The sequence below is a fragment of the Apteryx rowi genome, unplaced genomic scaffold, assembly GCF_003343035.1.
Source record: "Apteryx rowi isolate R43461 unplaced genomic scaffold, aptRow1 scaffold_9, whole genome shotgun sequence".
NCBI classification, from domain to species: domain Eukaryota; kingdom Metazoa; phylum Chordata; class Aves; order Apterygiformes; family Apterygidae; genus Apteryx; species Apteryx rowi.
In genome coordinates this window covers 41,216-59,703 of record NW_020451204.1, presented here as the reverse complement: position 1 = coordinate 59,703, position 18,488 = coordinate 41,216, and the positions used below count along the sequence as shown (strand labels likewise).

General features: G+C 56.2%; 1 protein-coding gene across 1 annotated transcript; it reads left to right on the top strand.

The window, feature by feature from the left end:
* Nucleotides 1-450: 450 nt before the first annotated feature.
* Nucleotides 451-7,830, top strand: LOC112978107. Its single transcript, XM_026091263.1, has 8 exons — nt 451-517; nt 1,162-1,262; nt 1,374-1,489; nt 1,718-1,789; nt 2,611-2,777; nt 3,539-3,657; nt 5,742-5,862; nt 7,135-7,830. Exons 1-8 carry the CDS (start codon nt 515-517, stop codon nt 7,384-7,386), a joined length of 951 nt encoding a protein of 316 aa, XP_025947048.1. The 5' UTR covers nt 451-514; the 3' UTR covers nt 7,387-7,830.
* The last annotated feature ends 10,658 nt before the right edge of the window (nt 7,831-18,488 follow it).

Below are 18,488 nucleotides of genomic sequence, written 5' to 3'. Positions count from 1 at the left end.
ACTATTTGCATACATTTGCATGCCGGCAGCGCAGCCGGTGCCCAGCGCCCACCCCACGTGGCGCGGGGGAATCCCCGGGGCGGGGGAGGGCACGACGTCACGCCCACGAGCCAGCGGGGCGGTTCCTCGGGTGGCCACGCCTCCCTACCCCCGGGGCTGTGATTGGCTGCTCCCACTGCCGCTCCGGCACCGGGCGGGGTTGGCCGCAGCGGTGGCCGCAGGGCCTCGGCCGGCGCCCCCCGTTATAGGGCGAGCCGCCTGCGGGGGGGGCCCACCGGGCGGCCACGCGCCGCGGCCCCTTTAAGCGCTGCCCCGCCCCTCGCGTCGCTCCTCCCTCCTCCCCGGCTCTCCCTTCCCGCTTCAGCGATTGGCTCGCCCTTTCCCTCTCTCCCTCACGCCATTGGCTGGGCCCTCCCCTCAGCGGGGAACGCCCCCTCCGCCCTTCCCGCCTTCCGCGCGCCGCTTCGGGCCCGGGAGCGCGGGACGGGCGTTGCCCGGCAACAACACTGTAGCCATGGTAGGGGCGGGGCGGGGCGGGGCGCCGGGACCACCCGCGTGGCGCCGGGCCGGGTACCGGGGGTGGCGGCGCGGCGCGGCAGGGCCGCTCGGGACCGTGCCGGCAGCTCCCGGGGAAGACGGGGCCGGCCGTGGCTCCGGGCCGGTGAGGGTTTCCCTTGCGTGGCGGCGGCGCTGCCTGCGTGCAGYGGGGCGGGCTGTGCGGGGGCAGCAGGTAAACCCCCGCCCGCCGCCGCCGCCGCAGGCCGGGATTCCCCCGGCGCCGCGCGTGTTACTTTCGCTGTCGATTATTCAGCGCTGATGGAAAATTGTGTCACGAGCGGCTCCGCCGCCTCTCTGAACCGCGGCCGGTGCCCACGCGAATGCAGCCCCGGTCTGCCCGGGCTTCCCCGGCCCGGGCCGGTGATGCGGCACGTGGCCGCGGAGTTTCGACGGCTTTGGGGGACCGTGAGCTGCCTCGCGAGGCCTCCGGGCGCCTCGGTGCAGCGCCGGGGCCGCCGGCAGCCCGGGGTGGGGACGCCCCTGGGCTGCGGGGCAGCAGGGGCAGGAGCRGCACCTGCCTCCGGTTTGGCCCCGGTGCTTTTTCCACGTACCGGGAGCTGCTACCTGCTAGGGCAGGGCATCACCCGCCTTTCCGTGTCCCAGTTTGCAGCGCCTGAGCCAGCGTGGAGCCAGGAGCTGAAGAGACAGGCCAGGGAAGCCGCCAGTGGGAACGGGAGCGGGGCTGGGTGCCCGCAGCAGGACGGGTAGGTGCAGCCTCACTGGCCCTGTCGGAGGAGCCGGAGGAGCCACCGTGGCTCTTCCCCGTCCTGCGATGCCTCCGGGTCACAGGCGGAGGCTGATCTTCCCTGCTCCAGGGTGCCCAGGGCAGCTGGGGAGAAGGACATCGATCTCCAGACRCCGGCAAAGTCTCCGGGCAGGAAAGAGGATCAGGAGAGCCCTGCGTTTGGCAGCTCTAATGACGCTTTGCTGGGTAACGGCTCCAAAACACCTGATCGTGAGCTCGAAGCTCGTAGCCAGTCACCCTGCGGTCGGGTCCCGTGGGAGGTCGGTYGGCTGCCGGGTGGAAACGGCCTCCGGCCGTTAGTGGGAAAAGCAGGAGAAATGGAGATTCTTGTTCCTCTTGCCCCCCACGGGGTCCCGAGGGCCGCGTCCGCGGGCAGCTCGCCCTTCCTGACTGCTGTTTCTTACTCCCTCTCAGATCGAGAGTCCCGAGATGTCACGGCTCCGGAGATCCTGGCGTCCCAGGCCGGCTCGGCAGATCGTGCTGCGGGTAAATACTACGAAAAAACGAGCAACGGGAGAAAAGGGCAAACCGGAAACGTTCTCCGGGATCCCCGCGGACACGGAAGCCCCCACGGGATCCATAAGGCAGCGGCTAACGGGAGCCGCTTCAGCCTGCCGCGGGGCTTCCGCTGGGGTCCGCGTGTGGCCTGGAGAGCGTGTGGAGGTCCGAAACCCGGAAAGGGGGCGACTCTGTCCCGCTGGCAGCGTGGGTGGAAACTTAGAGCCCAGCCACGTTTCCTCCGCTGCCCCGTTAGCATTAAAAAGCACCTGGGAGCCCGAGAGGCAGCAAACATTGCGCTCAGTAAGTGCCTCTACGTGCACCTGCCACCTGCGAGCCCCGAATAGGGCRAGTGAGAGGGAAAAGGAGCGTCTCTGCGTTCTCCGAGCGTGCCGCCCGCTCCGGCCTGCTGCTCTTATTTTGATATTTTGCAGACGTCTRGTCTGGCAGCCGGCAGAGGAGAAACGAAACGCGATGGCCGGGGTTTCTAGGCGCCCCGGCTTTCCCGGGAAGGCCGCACGCGCACCCTGCGCCCGTCTGCCCGAGACCGGACCGGGCGAGCGGGGCGTCCTCTTGCCGGGCGAGCGCTGCGGGAAGGGAGCGCRTGGCGACGGGATGGGATGGGACGGGATGGGGGTGCAGGGGGAGGTGTGCGGCTCCCACTGAGAACGAGACCCCGGTGGGAGCCCGGGGAAGGGCTTAGGCGACGGTGGCGGCTCCGGGGGATGCAGCGGTGGCGAGAGCCCGTCTGCGCTCCCCAGCTGGGCCACGGTGGTGTCTTGCAGAGGACTGACACTCTCTCTGCACAGATGGGTGCCTAGAGCCCGCTGCCTGGCCGGCCGGGGCAGCCTGCTGGCCGCAGCGTGACAGCAATGAGGACAGCTGGGGACTCACCAAGAGGAAGCCTCCCGCGCGGGGCGAAGGAAGGAAGYGGCCCGGGGGCCCCGCCGCCGAGCGCCGGGAGGAACCGAGAGAGGTGAGGGCGTTTCTCRGCCCTCGCGGCCGGCTGGGAGGGCTCGGACATGCGTGCGGCTCCCGCAGCCACCTCCCCGCTCCCCGCCGGCTCTCCCCGATCCGCGTTGCTGCCAACCCCACCTAACTGCCACAAAACGGCGGCAGATAGGGCAGAGCTGCCGTGCCCTGGCCCACGTGCAACCCGGGCCTGGACGGTCTCTCTGCAGCCGGTCACCGGGGCTTCTCGAGTGGGACGCGTCTCCGGGGAGGCCACCGGACCCGTCCTCTCCTCCATGGGAGCGTGGTCGTGGTTATGGGCTCTGCTCTGCCTTGCAGCCCCTAATTCCTTCCTCCTGCCTCCACGAGAATGAAAAAGCCCTTCAGGACGTGGTGGCTTTTCCCCGTGGGTATCGCTGCTCTGCAGTCGGGTGACCCCACGTCCTGGGCTGCAATCGCCGAGCTGTGCGGCAACCACCTCCTCCTTCCAGGAGCGCTTCCGAGCACCCGGGGGTCGTCCTCTGCCAACGGCTCGAATCCGGGCGCTCGGGGGCTGACCGGCTCCATAGGAAAACGGCCCTGAAGCAACGCGCAGGATGGGGGCACGGACTGGGCGCTGGTGCCACCCGTGGCCTGAAGGGTGGGTGGGTGGGTCGGTGGGGCTGGTGTCCTGCATCTCCACATCCATCACTTGATCCGAGTGCTCTCCCTCTGCCAATGGTTCGGGGGGGTCACTCACGGGCGCAGGGCGCATGGTGACGTACCGCAACCTCTCCCGCCCGGCAGCTCCACCACGTTCGCCGCGGGCTGGCCCCGGAGACGCTCTACGGGCAGCTCGGTCGCTCCATGGAGGCAGGCGCGGAGAGAGAGACCGCGGCGGACGGCGGCCGTTACTGGGACGAGCGGTGAGTTGGCCGTTTCTTCGGTTTTCCTTGTTGCCCTCGAGCCCTTTGCACCTGCGCRTTTTCTGTCCTCGCTTGTTCTCCCAGACTCTCCTACCGCCCCTCTCCCTCCAGCCCGGTTTTCCGACCTGGTCTCCCTGCACCCGAGACACGCTTTAAACTCCCTGAGCTCGCGCACCTGTGGGGGGCAGCACACGCCGCCGATGAGCTAGCGTCAAGCTTTTTGGAGGCCTCGTGGCCCAGAGGTTTTGGGGAAACCGGAAGGACAAGGCGTGGTCCCGCATTTTCGCGGGCAGACGGAGGATTGAAGGCACGGTGCTCCAGGTCCGCGGCAGGAGAGCCGGCTCCTTCGACGCACCCCACGCCCTCGCCGGCGGTTTTGGGAAGCGATGGGGCGCTGCGGGACGTGGTGGAGCGTGTTTAATGGGGATTTCCTCGCTCCGCATCCACCTGCCTGCGTGCGCGTCCCCGAGACGGTGGTTTGTCCTCTTGGATCTGGGTGGCGGTGAGGCTCSAGACCGGCTGGGAGCCCTAAGCCGGGAGCATTGTTGGGGCAGCAGCCGTCTCGGAGCGGGGTGGCTTTTCCTTCCGCCTGCAGTCGGGCCCGAGCCGCGGTGCTGGTGCTGGGGTCGAAGCGCGGTGCCGGCCCCGTCCTCCGCTCCTCTGTGCCGCRCGAAGCCGGTGGGAAGGACGGAGGGGGAAAATCGGCCTTTCGCGCGTGAGCCCTAACAGCAGGGGACTTTCCCGCTTGCTGCTTCTAGGAAGAAATGAAACCTTCTGGCCTGCGCCCATGGGTGCCGGGCCGTTCTGGTTGTGACGTGGCGTCGGTTTGCCGTCGCCCAGCGCTCYCTGCCCTTCCCAGGGAGGCTTTGCTGGAGTCAAAGTGCCTTAAAAYGACCCAGAAAAGTCCGTGCGAGCGAGTCCTGCTTGGCGCCGGGCCGGGGGGAGCCCGCGCCTCCGTGGCCGTGAGAGGGAGCACTTTGCCGCGCGGAGCCCGCGGTCAGCACGGCAGAGCCGCTTCCCTGTGCGCAGGGATAATTTGGGATCAAAGGGATTTCCCCCCAGGGAGGCAGGCGGGCGGGCTAGCTGGGCACCCTGATGGCTGTCAGCGCCGCCGAGTAATCGCTTCCCAGGACGGGTGCCAGCTGCCCGCTCCGGATACCGGCGGGTTATTTTGGGACCCTTCAGCCACGTGTGCCGCTTCGGCTTTGGAAGCAGGTACTATTACCGCCCCGGCGGGGAGGTAACCGGCCCTCCGTGCCCGGTCCRAAAATCTGCCTGCAGCCGCCTCAAATCCTGTATTTATTTGTAGGATCTTAAGCTCACGGTGGGGGGCTGAGATGCCGCTCCGAGATCGGTGCTGGCCGAGGTCTCCTCCTTCCCGCAGCCCTTCCTGAATTTGCGGCGAGCACGTGGCGCAGGGCCGGGCTGGGCCGGCTCGGCTGGCCGCCTCCGTGCCGGCGGCTCCRTCTGCATGGCCAGGCAGTCCGGGAAGCAGCTAAACACGAGGCTGCTGCGTTTCCTGGCTGGGACCCCGCGAACCTCATCGCAGCCAAGAGCCGTGCCGGCCCGGTGAGGGGCGCGAGCAGGGCCGGTGGCGGTGAGGAGGCCGGGGTGCCTGCGGCCGGCATCTCCGTCCCGCTGGCGAGCCGGGGGAGCGGTTGCTCCCGCGGCCCGGCATTTGCAGCGCAAGCGGAAATCCCCGGCACGGGGATCCCCGCAAAGGGCCAGGGCGCCTGCGTTTCGTAATCAGATGCCCTGGGCGCGAAGTTTCCTCGTACCCCCAAAACATCCTCCTTCGGATCAGAACGTCAGGGCCCGGTTTGCGTTAGGGACCAGCAAGTAGAATTAAACGCTCAAGAAAATGTCCTGATTTTTTGAGTTTTTTTTTTTTCCAATGTGAACATCTGCTAAATAAATAATTTTTAGAGCTGGCTAGTAAACCGCTGATGGATTTAAGTTTTGAATTCTTGCGATGTTAGAACCGAAGCTTTTTTAACGTTATCCCTGGGAAGAGCTAGCGAGGTGCTTCGGAAAGAGCCGGGTTTTGCTTGCGAACGACTGTGTCTTCTCTCGCTCCTTGGCAGCTCCAAGAAGATGGCTCAGCAAAACCTGAGGCAGCTCCTCAGCTTCCTGCGGCTCCTGGTCGACGCGCTCACCGTCCTCCTCGTCGAGCTGGTCCGCTTCCTCGGCGAGTCCGTGGTCCAGGTGGGCAGCCCCGGCCCCTCGCGGCGTGGCCGCTTGCTCGCTGCAGGCACCGTTTGGTAAATCGGATTGGAAAGTGGTGCAAGGCCTCTGCCTCCGAGGAAATCGGTACCTTATCCGGAAACTTGGGAGGAGCCTGGAGCTGGTGTGAAAGGGGGAGGCGTCAGGTTTGCGTAGGTGAGGCGGAGAAACAGGAATGATGCCAGGACAGAGAAACAGGAATGATGATCTCTGTTCTGTAATAGCAAGCATTTCCGCTTGGAAACGCGTTCAAAATATGACAGATTTTTGAACTGCCTTCCCCGTTTCTGTGAGAACGAGCAGTAGGGCTCTCCAGCCTCCGACRTCAGGCTGATTTGCAGTCCCTGTTTTGCCTTAAAGAGCTCTAGACTGTTAAAGTCAGTCCTGTCTTGGTGGTGGATAAGTTCGTGGAGAGGATCTGCCAGTTCTCCAAAAAAAACCCCCACCAGGGACAGTAAGAAATTTGATCCTGGAGGTAGAGTAGCGGGAGAAATATGGATTATAACTATCATGAGCATTTTAGGCATGAGAGTTGAATAAGTTACCCCCCAAATTTGCCCCCTAGAAACCATTGTCACTTCCCAAATATACCCTCAGGCACCTTCCTTCCACCAACGTGCCAGGTCTAGGGYTCGCTGTCTCGGTCACTCTGGACGGGGACAAGGCAAAACGAGCGAGTCAAGTGTTTGGAGACCAATTGTAGGAGGTGATGATAAATGCTGACAACCCTTAAAATCAGCCGTCTGCTTCCCTTTCTCTGACTATTTCTGCTTCYGAATACTTGAGCCAAAGTACCGGGAGGAGAAACGCTGGGTAACGCTTCAGAGGTGTTGGCTTTCCGGGGAAGTCTGGTGCGCGGGGCTGGGGCCCCGGGAGGCGAAGCCTGGCGCAGGCTTGCTCTCCTTTCATTACTCTGGAAGCTTTAGCTTTTTCCGTTGTTTTGGAGTGTTTCCTGTAATGACAAGAGATGGATTTCTCTTGGCTTTTCCCTTCCCGTGTCTTGGTCTCTGTCTATTTTTCGCTTTCTCAAACTTCTCTCACAGTGAAATTTGGCAACTYGGCTGCAGCGTCTCTAGCGGGAGGTTAAGAGATCCTTGTGCTTTTGACAAGGTCTCCATACTCCACAAAAATGATGTTCTGTATCTCCATATTCCTCCATCTCCATATTCCATATTGCACAYCTGGATATGGCACGTGCTGGTGAGTATTTAGCAAAAACGAGCGCTTTAACCAGAATTTGCCTTTTCCCTCCAGGTGCTGCTGGTCGGTCTGCTGACRGCGATAGGAGAGCACATGTTGAAGCCCCTCTTGGTGGCTGTGTCTAACAGCATCCTGCAGCCTCTGCTGCTGTTCCTGCTGAACCTCCTGCACGGCATCCGGGACCTGACCTACCCGCTCATCGACATCCTGGAGGGCATCTGCTTGCAGGTCGCCGTGGTGCTTCGAGCTTTCAGATTAGTCGAGATCAACGTGCAGTCGGACGGAGGAGCAGCTCGGAGGGTTTAGGTGGGCGCTCGCACCACGCGGCGCCCCAGCCAGCCGGATGCCTGCACCGACGTCCTCGCCGTGGCCGGAGGCGYTGTTCGGCTCGATACCTTGCGTTTGGCCTGGGGTGGCTTCCTGGTGACGAGATTTGTGACGCGCAGGCAGAAACGTGAAGGTGCGGACAGGTCTCCGGACTCGGCTCAGCAGCAGCTGCTCAGCGGAGCTGGCGGTAAGCGGGACTGTCTCTAGGSTGGCAAAGGAAGACGGGGAGCAGTTATCTCCGCGAAGAGCGATGTAACTCGAGGAAGGCTGGGAATATCTGCCAGCAAGGGGGAGGCAACCGCTGAAACGGTGAGGACCACGACGCAGCCGCGTGTTTCTGTGCTGGTGGGGGATGCGCCGCACCCGTGGGACTGGGTTTGTACTTTGTACTTTCTCAAGTGCCTCCTTAACCTCCCTATTAAATGAGAATTTTATACCTTGGACAACATCTCTAACAAGTTGTTGTTACTCTTCCTTCCTGGGAGACTTTGCTTTCCGTTCTGGATCGGTGCCGGAAAGGTGYCCTGCTGCGGCTGGCCGGCTGGGCTCTCCGGTGGGCTCAGCCAGGCGCAGTTTGGGGGCAGGAACCCGCTCTCCTCGGGCCCGGGAGCTCGCCTTGCGTGGCCCCTGCCCRGAGAGGACGGTTTCGCTGTGGAGAGCAGAGCAGCTCCCAGCTCCCAGCTGCTTTCAGTGACTCGCTCAGTCGGGGTGTGTGACTGCACTGAAGCGTCTCGCTGGCTTTGCTCCCTGTGGCACGGGTTAGAAAGGAATTTAGGGATCATGTGAAAAAGAAAGCCTGAATGCCAAACCTGCCTGTTCGAAAACTGATGTTTTTAGGAAACCCTTGTTGCAACTCCTTGTTGCTTTTCATACTGGCGAAATGACCTTGCTCTGCTTTACCCACCGGTCCAAAACCGCATTTGGGTGTGTGACCAGCTTCTGCTGCAGCCTTGGAAATTCTTCCTTGATGCACTTAGCGGTGGCTGGGGAAAATATCGCTGGGCTGACGGTGGTGGTTTCTGCACCAACCTGCTGCCAGCGCTTGAGCTTGGATGGACGCTGGCAGGCAGTGTGGAAGCTCGGCACAGATGCGAGTCTCCCCTCTCCAGCGGTGTGGCCTCCTGGAAGCGTTTCCCTCGGACATACGTTGTCCGTGCGCACCGCGAGATCCCTGATTCCATGTTGAATATATGTTGCTTTTATGGGCAGAGCGCGGTTTGTGTTTAATCCCCTGGCCTGTAAGCTCACCTCGGGGCTGGAGCTGGACAGGCGCGATTTAATGATTAAGCTGCGGGAACGAGGCGTTCTCGCTCCCACGGTTCGGCTGCACCCGGCGGAACCCGCYGCCTCCCAGCGCGGCGGCGGGATGCAGCCGTGCGCTCCGCGAGGTCCGGCCGTGCCCACTGCCCTGCCCGGGCGAGCAGCGAAGCTGTCGTGCAGCCAAGTCTCCGGCGCCGGCACTGCGCGAGGGCAGCTGGGCYGGGGCTGCGAGAGCCCAGGTCTGCGTCCCCGAGGGCCTGGGGCCACCGAGCCGCGCAGCCACCCACGGGGTCTCGGCCCAGCACTGGGCGCCAGCACGTCACAGCGATTGCTCCTTGATAATAGGCATTCCTGTAGGAAAAGGATTAAAACGAACAAACGCAAAGCACAGTTAAACTGATGGAATTAATTTGAGGTTTCCTGCTTGTTGATTTAGCTCGAGATTAGCTTCAATGACTTAAATAAATTTAATTAAATCAGTCTGCTCTGGGAACAGGAATTCCCCTCCTCTTTTTTTTTTTTTTTTTTTTTTGGCTAAGGCTTCCATAAGAAGCAGTGATCCAGGACACAAACAGTTGGGAAAATTCAACACTCAGGAGTGAAAAGACACGACTCGCGTCACCCTCCAAAAGCACCGAACCGCAGGCCCGGAGGGGCCGTGATGGCTCTCGCTCCCGAGCGTGCAGAAGGGTGCTTAGCTCGAATAAGACCTGGAAGGAATTGCTGCTGCGAGGCTGTAAAATGGCATTACAGGATTAAACCCTGCCACCCCCCCCCCCCCCGGGGCTGGAGCTGGGGCGGCCGCGGCCTCCGTCGCGCTTGCTGCCTCGCGCGGTGAAGCGGCCGTGAGCGCTCGGGCAAGGCCGTTCCTCGCCGCGCGCACTGGCCCCGCGGCAGGACTCGCAGCGCCTACGTTAGCCGGCAGGCCGGGCTGGCGGCTCCCTCGCATTGCCGATCCGTGAGATCACCGCCCCGAACGCCTCCCGCGGCTCGCCCCGCCGCTTCGAGCGCTGCTCGCGCCGCGGCCGCGCGCTCCTGCTCCCCGGCGCCCGCCGCGCGGCCCGGCCTCGGCACGTGGGTCGGGGCGCCCGCGCCCTGTGGCGATGCCGGGAAGGAGAGGGTGCGGGGCCGGGCGAGCCGCCAGCGGGGACGCGGAGGAATGCCACGGCGCTGAGCGCAGGGCCGCCTTCGGCTCCGCGCGGCGATCGCTTCCCTAAATAGAGCCCTGCCGCGCGGGAGGATTAGCCGGGGGCATTCCTCTGCCCCCGGCCGCTCACCCCGGCGCTCATTGCTCATCGCTATATTAGATCCGAGCGCTTCAGCGYGCATCACGGTTTGCTCTTGAGAAGTCCTTCACTCCTGACGTCCGGATTGCTGCCCCACTGTAAAGAGAAACCGCTCCTCCTTTCACCCCACGCTTTCGAATACCGCAGGGATTTGCATACGCGGAATCAGTTGCGATTTCTGTTTCGCGGAGGGGGAGGTTGGTGCACGGTTTGGCAGCTCCTGATTAAACCAAATGCATTGGTGCTTGTCTTCTCCCTTTATACAGCTCCTGGCACCGTGATCGTGGCGTGACACTATTTATAGACCTCTCCGTGAGGTTAAGAGCCGCTACCTAATCGTTTGCGAAYGCTCTGTGCCAGCCCGACTCTAAGGCTGTTTGGCTTATGATTATATCGTCATGGTTTAATAGGAGGAGCTGAGGGCCTGGGGAAAGAGTTTGGGTTCAGGTATTATCCGATGGGCTTTGGGGGTGAGTTCTCGTGTCCCCCCCAAAGCCCAGGAGCTTCCACCCTGCTGGGGCCATGTGCTGGCACAGCTGGATGGACACGCCAACTTTGGCGGTGCAAAGGAAGGAAACCGCCCCATCCAGACTCAGAGCATCGTTCTTTGCCCTCAGTAAGGCAGGATCCACCCCGCGGCCCTGCTGCCTAAAAAATCAGGTGTCCTGATGGTGGTGGTCCAGGCTCCTGGCTGTGCTGCCGAAAGACGGGCTTCCGTGGCAGGGTTTGCAGATGGGAGATGGAGAACACTAACTTGAAGGGAAAGATATGAACATGCTCTAAGGGAACTCTGACCTCAGATGTCCAAGCATGTCTTCAGGGAATCGGAGTTACTGCAAACAGTAGGAAGGTGTGACCTAGAAATTAAAACACTGCTGTGGCAGCTGCTAATGGAAAAAAGATCGGAGACAGGTGCTCTGCTGAGAAACTTGGAGCTGCAGCAGACAGATAAAGATGTAATCTAGGAGCAATCCTGCACCTCCTGCTGTCGAACTGCTTCCCAATAGTCAGAAGTAAACTGACGCATGAAGTGGGAGTTGATCCTTCCCATTGGGACACTCAGCATTACACTGTCAGAGCATCTTCCTGATGGTCATGTCAGGGATGGTCATTTTCCCCAGGAAAAGCGGGGTCTTGCTCTTCCTACCTGTCCCTGGGCTCCTCTGACCTCCYGCATCATTGCTCCTGGTGGAGATGTTGTACTTTCCTATTCCCTGAGCTACAGCCGTGCAGCTCCATGGTCCTCCATGTCTGCTGCCCACTGTGCATGTGAACGTGTGCACTTTAACGGGCTGTGGCACATGCTGCCAGTGACACAGGCTGACCTCAACGGGCTCCCCCAAATTTAGCCTGTGGGACCTGTTGTTCTGCTGAGGGACCTCAAGTCACCTGGCCCATGGTCCTCCTTCAAAGCAGAATCCTCCTTGCTAATGTCATTCCTGGGAGAAGTTTGTCCGACCTGTTTCCCCCTCCTTCACATCAGGAAGAATCAGCCTTGTGGTAGATGTCCTACCATGTGGTAGTTTGTCCTACCACAGACCTGGTGTATCTACAACCTCRTCCATATCCTGGACCACCAAAATGAAGCTTCCCTGCTTTCAGCAGTAGGTTTTTAAGTACTTGAAAACCCCCATGGTCTGTTTTTCAGGCTAAACAACCACGCTTTGTCTGCTCTCTCCTCACAGATGGTGTTTTTGAGACCTCTGTTGTCATTGCTCTCCTGCAGGCTTTCTCCACTTGGCCCAATTACTTGATGTGTAGGGCACAACATTCAACCCGGTTTTCCAGCGAGGCCCCAGCAGCGCCGAGCCCCTCTGGAGAATGACTTCATGGTGCTCCGAGGCAAGCCTCGTGTTTGTGCTCGCTGGGGTAATGTTTGTCTTTTCCACAACAGCAGGACGCTGATTACATACGCATGGGCCAGTGCAGAATCTGGGGTTAGGTTTCATTTGTTTATACTTCGGTTTGGGGGTTTTCTTGTGTTGTTATCGCTTTGCGGAAATGAGGCTTTGGAAGCCGCAGGAGGGTGGGATCCAGGCCGTGCTGTGGGAAGGGCTCCCCCAGGAGCTAACCGCACTTATGCCTCAATCCCTTTCCCTTAGCGCAGGCAGACTGTTGTGACCTGCCCTTCTCTCGCACAAACGCAGATCATATTGTATATATTAACCCCCTCCCGCACCCGAGTTCGAATACCAAATGCTATCGGCAGGAGTCACTCCGCTACTGACAGACAGTTCTGCAGGTGAGCYGGGAGGAGAGATGAGATCCCTGGGGAGAGGATGAGGAAACAAACACCAGAGACTGCTGCGGGTTGCGCTGCGTGATGCACCACTCCAGGCTGTCACTTCTAGAGCAATGAGGTTTAAAGACACGAAGGGCACCRCCGTCCTCCTCCTCCTCCCCGCGCTCAGTGGGACAGCCGGCTCTGCTGCCCCGACCGGCTCACGGCCGAGCTGCTGGTAGAGCAGACGTGTCTGGGAGAGAGCTCGCAATTCAGCGGTGTGGACAGCCAGCGTCTGGCGCTCAGGCTTGCGCCCTTGGTCCTCTGTTATTTAGCAACATAGCTGCAGAGATTGAAAGAGAGCGGAACTGAGAGTGTTTTCAAACCTCTACTTGAAATGTTCCCCCCCCCGGACAAAATCCTGTATTATTATTGCCATCATCACAGCAGCCTACAAAGGGAAAGTCTCCTTGGGAAGATCTTGAATGCAGTGGGATCGGCGTGGTTTCATCGTGGGGGAGAGGGGTGACCGGGAGCGGGAGAAGGCACGAGGCTGCTTCGTTCCAAGCAGAACATCGTCTCACATCCAGAGACGACGCTCACCTAAGCCACCAACGCAGCCTCCACCAGCACAGGCTTCCCTGAGCCCCTGCGGTCAGAGCGGGGACTCGCTCAAGTGCAACCCATCTTTCCACCTCAGATACACGCACTGAGAATCGTTTTCCTGACATATGAACCCATCGGACTGAAAAGGGGAAAAATAGCTACTTTGTGCTGTTTTGATTTTGCCCTAATGAAGAGCAACAGAAATACAGGTGCCTCCRTGAGGTTTACCAGATGCCCTTATTACATTGGGACTGTATATGCAACTAATTGCTAGTAGCAAATTATTTTTTCTAATTCTGTGTCTTATTTTTTAAGCCTGTACTATCTGACCATTGTGGACAATACACAAAATATGGAAATATCCAGAAATAACATCTGTTTTTCCTGGGTTGATTGTATGTTTCTCAGCAGAGCATCTGAATCTCACTGCTTTTTCCACAGCAGCTTTCACAGAGGGACTCTAATCTTAGGTGATGGCTCAGCATCCTGCTCTCCTGCAATAAATCCGSTATGCCATGGGCGAACCTGGGAAATCTGGAGCTAGGAATTCCCTCTGGACATTTTCGCTCCTTCTTAATTTGATATTCTCCTATTTGCAGCTCATGTGGAAGCAGGCCACCTTTAGCAGACATAGCCATAGATTAAGCCAGAAGAGACCAATCTGATTTCCTGCACTACACAAGCCATGGACTTCCTCGATTAATTTGTGTTTGAACAATAGTGTGTCTCCTAGGAAAGCACTCAATCTGAGGTAAAAATATGTAGTCTTGGCTGGTGAGATTCCTTTTACCTGGCTTTAGTCTCCAAGAATGAGACACCCAGTCTGAGACTGCCTCACAAGCAATAAACTCTTCCAGGGAGCAATTTGTCACCCTAAATTAGGTGTCTGATGAAGATGAGATCAGGCAGCCTCTGGAGGCACCTGTCTCTATCTAGCGATGATGGAGAGAGACTCATAACAAAGAGCGCTTTATTTCTACTCCGAGTTTGTGTGGGTTTTGACTTCCCAGCTGTCATACCTTGTTACAGCTTTGTCCCCTAAAATAAGCAGCACTCCRTTATTGATTTCCTGACGTGCTGTGGTTACAGAACTCACGTTAACCCTCTCGCTACTCCTCGAGAGGCTAAGCTGGCTGAGCCCTTGGGTCTTTCACTCTCCAGGTCTTTAATTATTTGGGAAGTTCTCTGAATCACCCTTTGTGAACGGCAGACCTGAAAACCGGGCTCGGTATTGCCACCAGATGTGTACGAGGGCACGATACTGATGCTGTCTATCCGGCTCCCCTTTCATACCACCTCTCCGACGCCGAGAGCGGTAATAGTCCCTGCAGTGCTGAATACAGATGAACACGGATATTTATCTAGCCCTCCTCTTGCTTTGCCTTCACCACCTTTACCCATCTCACCTTCTTCTGCGGAGTTACAGCATGATCTCCTGAGCAGCTTCTTATCTGCTGCACCCCAAAATCTTAGCAGAATGTAGGTGGGAATGGAGGTCGTCTCAGAGCAGATCTTTTGCCCTTTCCAGCAGAATCCTCCAGTTTGTGGATAAGGTTTACGGTCTTTCTTCCTAGATGTGTGATTTTGTATTTTGGCACAATATGTATTCACATACATCGCTTGTGCCCAGTATACTTGAGGGCCGTGTTGTTGTGAGTGATCTTCCTGTTTCTTAACTCTCCCGATCCATACCTTCCAACTTCCTATCTTCTGCAGATGCTGGAATTGGAAGGTATGTGGTCAAATCCAGAAGCCATCTCGGAGCCCCATGAGTTCTGCTTTCTAGGGATCCTTCTCAAGAGACTCATAAGCATTTTAAACTGAAATCACCGTCTAATTAAAGTGCCCACGACTCTGCAGCAGCTTGCAGTTGTAGGTGGGATGATTGATAAGTCAACAGAGTAACAAAATTCCCCTTTCCTTATACAAATACACCAAGGTCATCTTTCCACTGAAATTTTCTGCTGTCAGGGGCATGTGACTAAGAAGTAAACAATGATACATCTGAATAGCTAGTTAATAAGTAATACGTTCCCCTAATTCTGTGCTTTCAATACAGTTTAATGTATAAGTATTAAAGACCTACAAAAATCAGGACACATTATTTACCACTTTACAAAGTGGAGCCATGTGAAAAAGTGATTTTACAGACAATTTAGAAGTAGCATTGTGGTTGTACCCATTACTATCTAAGGTTATAAGCAAGCCAAGACCTGTGGAGAACGGTAATATTTTTTGTTAGTAGTGTCACAGTGGACGAAGCAGCTAAATATGTACAGTTTTGGCAAAACAAAACTAGTGGTATCAAGGGATCAGGAACTTTGAAACAAGAAAATTAGAATCAGGAGTAGATTTTACCTTGTGTAAAATATTGGAGAGAAGACAGAGTATCCGGTTGCCATGTGTCAACATTTTTTAAAGGGCTCTGAAAAACTGGAAGGACTAAAAAAAGAACTGATGAAAATGGTTTGATAGCTGGAGAAAATGTCTTGTGTGAGGTACTTACATCTCAAAGTTTATTTAGCTCACCAAAAAGAAGGATGAGAGATGATTTCACTTCTGTACATAAGTACTTCTGCAGGAAGAAAATATAAGGTACTAAAAGGTTCTTAAAAGCACTGAAGCTAATCGTAACAGAAGGTGATAATAAGAAATGATGGCCACACATTAAAAAGCTAGACAGATTCAAACGGGAATTAAGGCACGACATTTGTTTCATAAGGATGATAGACCACTGGAACGAGCTGCTAAGGAAGCGGTGGGTTCCCTGTCTCGGTATGTCTTCACATCCCGCTTCCTCCATTATGAAGGCTGACAGACTAGGTGGTCTTGTAATTCTTGGAGATTTTAAAGCTTACAGCTTTGATCATCGCAATAAGGATTTAGTGCTTAGTTAGCTTTAAGAGGCCTTAATTGAGGAGATATTTTATCAAGTAAAACTATGTCAAAGAAGAAAGCAAAGGACACGCTGCTAACCTTCTCTTAAGGGGGGTCACTAAGGAGAATATATCCTTCCTGCCCGATAATTCAGGAAGAAGAGCTTCAAATTACTACTTAGTTCTCCTTATTGTGGTCTTTGCWGGATCAACACTGTTTGAACACATAGCTAGGAATTTGGGAAAGAACCTGAATTCTTTTGAGTCATTTGTAAAACTCCTTTCAACTCGAGTAGGAGCGTCTGCAGCCCTTGGACTCTGGGTGATGTGAGGTGGCCAAACATGCTTTCAGGAGTCTCGYTTTCAGTCGCTGAGTCTTTGCCAAGCGTGTGGCCTAGATCCTCGCCTATCGATTCGCACGTGGGATCCCTCAGTGTTCTGATTCTTTAGTTCCTGTGGTGAATTAGATGAGTTATTAGAACACTTGGGAACCGACACCGGTCCCCGTGCCCGGGGTCAGCCTTCTCCTCAGCTTTTGCTCTGGGGAATTATTCATACTCCTGAGGGCAGAGCCTGGAGGAAGCACAGCAGGGGAAGTCTGGCTTTTCATAGCACTGTTTCCTGCACAAATTCCAGCAGGAAGAAGTGTATTATTTTCATTCTGCTCCCTCCTGCAGCAGTTACTGAAAAGCTTGCGTGACACGCAGTATGGACAAGGTTGCCAGGGAAAAGAAGGTCAATGGATCATTGGGTTCCTCTGTACTGATGCCAGAGACCTGAAGTATGAGGTAGTTTAATCGTGCTGTTCTTTTGTCCAGTATCCCGAGCCATTACCAGCAGAGAGCTCCTTGTTCCCATCTTTCAATTTTTCTCTGCAATGCTTTCTCTCACCACACCCACATACACAATCACACACAGTGTGTTCCCAGCTCTCATGATTTTATCAGCAGTCATGCGATATCTGGTGTTTTTCTTGAAGCTTCGGCCCTTAAATCACRTTGTTTTATAAGAACGTGATCTTCCTCGTAAAAAAAGAAACAAAAAAGAAAATTTCTTGTTTTCCTGGGTATAAAGAAAAGCTTGAAAGYACAGTCTTTAAAGGTTTAAAAACATGAAGACACTCCCTCAAACCATCTTTCATTTAAAAAAACTCTTGATTTTAAACTCCATCCATGAYCTGATATGGGACCAGCTATACCATGCACGCAGCCTTACACAATTTATCGACAGGGTGAATACGTAGTTGCAATAGTCTTAAGTATGTGATTACTTCCATGGTATCTTCTGCAAGCAGCACTACAGAGATTAAAAATAAAGCATGAACCATTAATCTTTCAAGGAATTTTCATATACATTTTTTCAGTTCATGATTTAATAGTTGGGATGAATTTTAAAACGACAGCTGGCTGAAGCAGCTTTTAAATTTGTTTACCRTGACATAAAGGGTAGGAATCAGCTTACTGTATCTAGTGTGAACATCTGCCACAGATAGTGAAGCTCAGCTCCCTTCAGAGACTGGAGAGAAACGTGCTCTCAGGGTACGTACGATTCATCTGACCTAATTTAGACATTTACTTTAGGATAGAGATGAATCATGCCCTGGAAGTGCCTATTTCTTTCCAGTGACTATAAAGGGAGTCTAGACGGCTCGCGCAGATGCGGACGTGTACATTTCATCTGATGAATCTCATCCAAAATGATTAASACTTGACCTCACCAATACTGTTATTTGGCTGTAGTATATCGAAAATCTGATGTGTCATGATATACTGATGCAGCACGCAATCAAATAGCAACGTGATGTTTCTTCAGTGTAATCTAGTGAAATGGATGACCAGATTTGATTTTGACAATCCACGACATTCCCTCCTGATGGAATTGCACCCTGCTACAAAGCAGTAACACTCTGCGGCATTTTAATCCAAAATTAAGATAAGTTTATAAAATTTTCTGTCAGCTTGTTGACAAAGGGTCTCTGTGCTCCTCTGGTTTATTTTTGGATCGATACGGTCATGATGTGCTCGTGGCCTGCCTTGCGCTATGACACGGCTTTTCGGTCGAACACCTGACGCAGCATGGTATCACGATGACACAACCGACCCTGATATCACGGTGACACAACCGACGCTGCTCTGCCTCACAGCCACGTGGGGGTGCGGAGTTCGAACTACATAATTTGGGGGATGCCACATAGGACTTGCATTCTTATAAAACATACCTAACTTATAAGAGGCTCACACGCTTATACAACATGATTTAAGGGCCGAAGCTTCAAGGAAAACACCAGATATCGCATGACTGCTGAACGCCAGTCAATGAAGTGTGAGAGACGTGGTATGAAATGTGGAGATGCTGTGATGAACAGAGTGCTGTCTCAGGCGTGCTTGCCCTGACGGTCTTTACCYCGTCATCCCAAGGCACGTGTGCCTTTTATTGACAATACATGACTGCTCRGTGCGGCACTGTGAAACAGGCGGGTGCCCTCACGCTGGGCCAGCTCCCCTCACTTGGTGGCTTTTCTGAAGGGAGGCAGGCTGTTTGGAGCTGAGCAGCACCGCGCTGACAGGATCACGGCCCCAGCGCTGGAGGCCGCAAGGGGCAGTGGCACCCGCCTGGGGCATTTCAGCAGGAGACGCCACCAGAAGAGGCGAGGTGGCTAYTTTGGCCACACCGAGGCAGACAGGGGCAGGTATCACGGCGCCTCTGCAGCGCTGCCCTTGGCTGTGAGGAGGGCTGCTCCCCCTCCACGCACGGCGCCCGCGTGGGGCTCAACATGGCACCTCGCCCAACCGTCGCCGCCTCCCTTTTCCCGCCCTTTCCAACCGCCGCCGG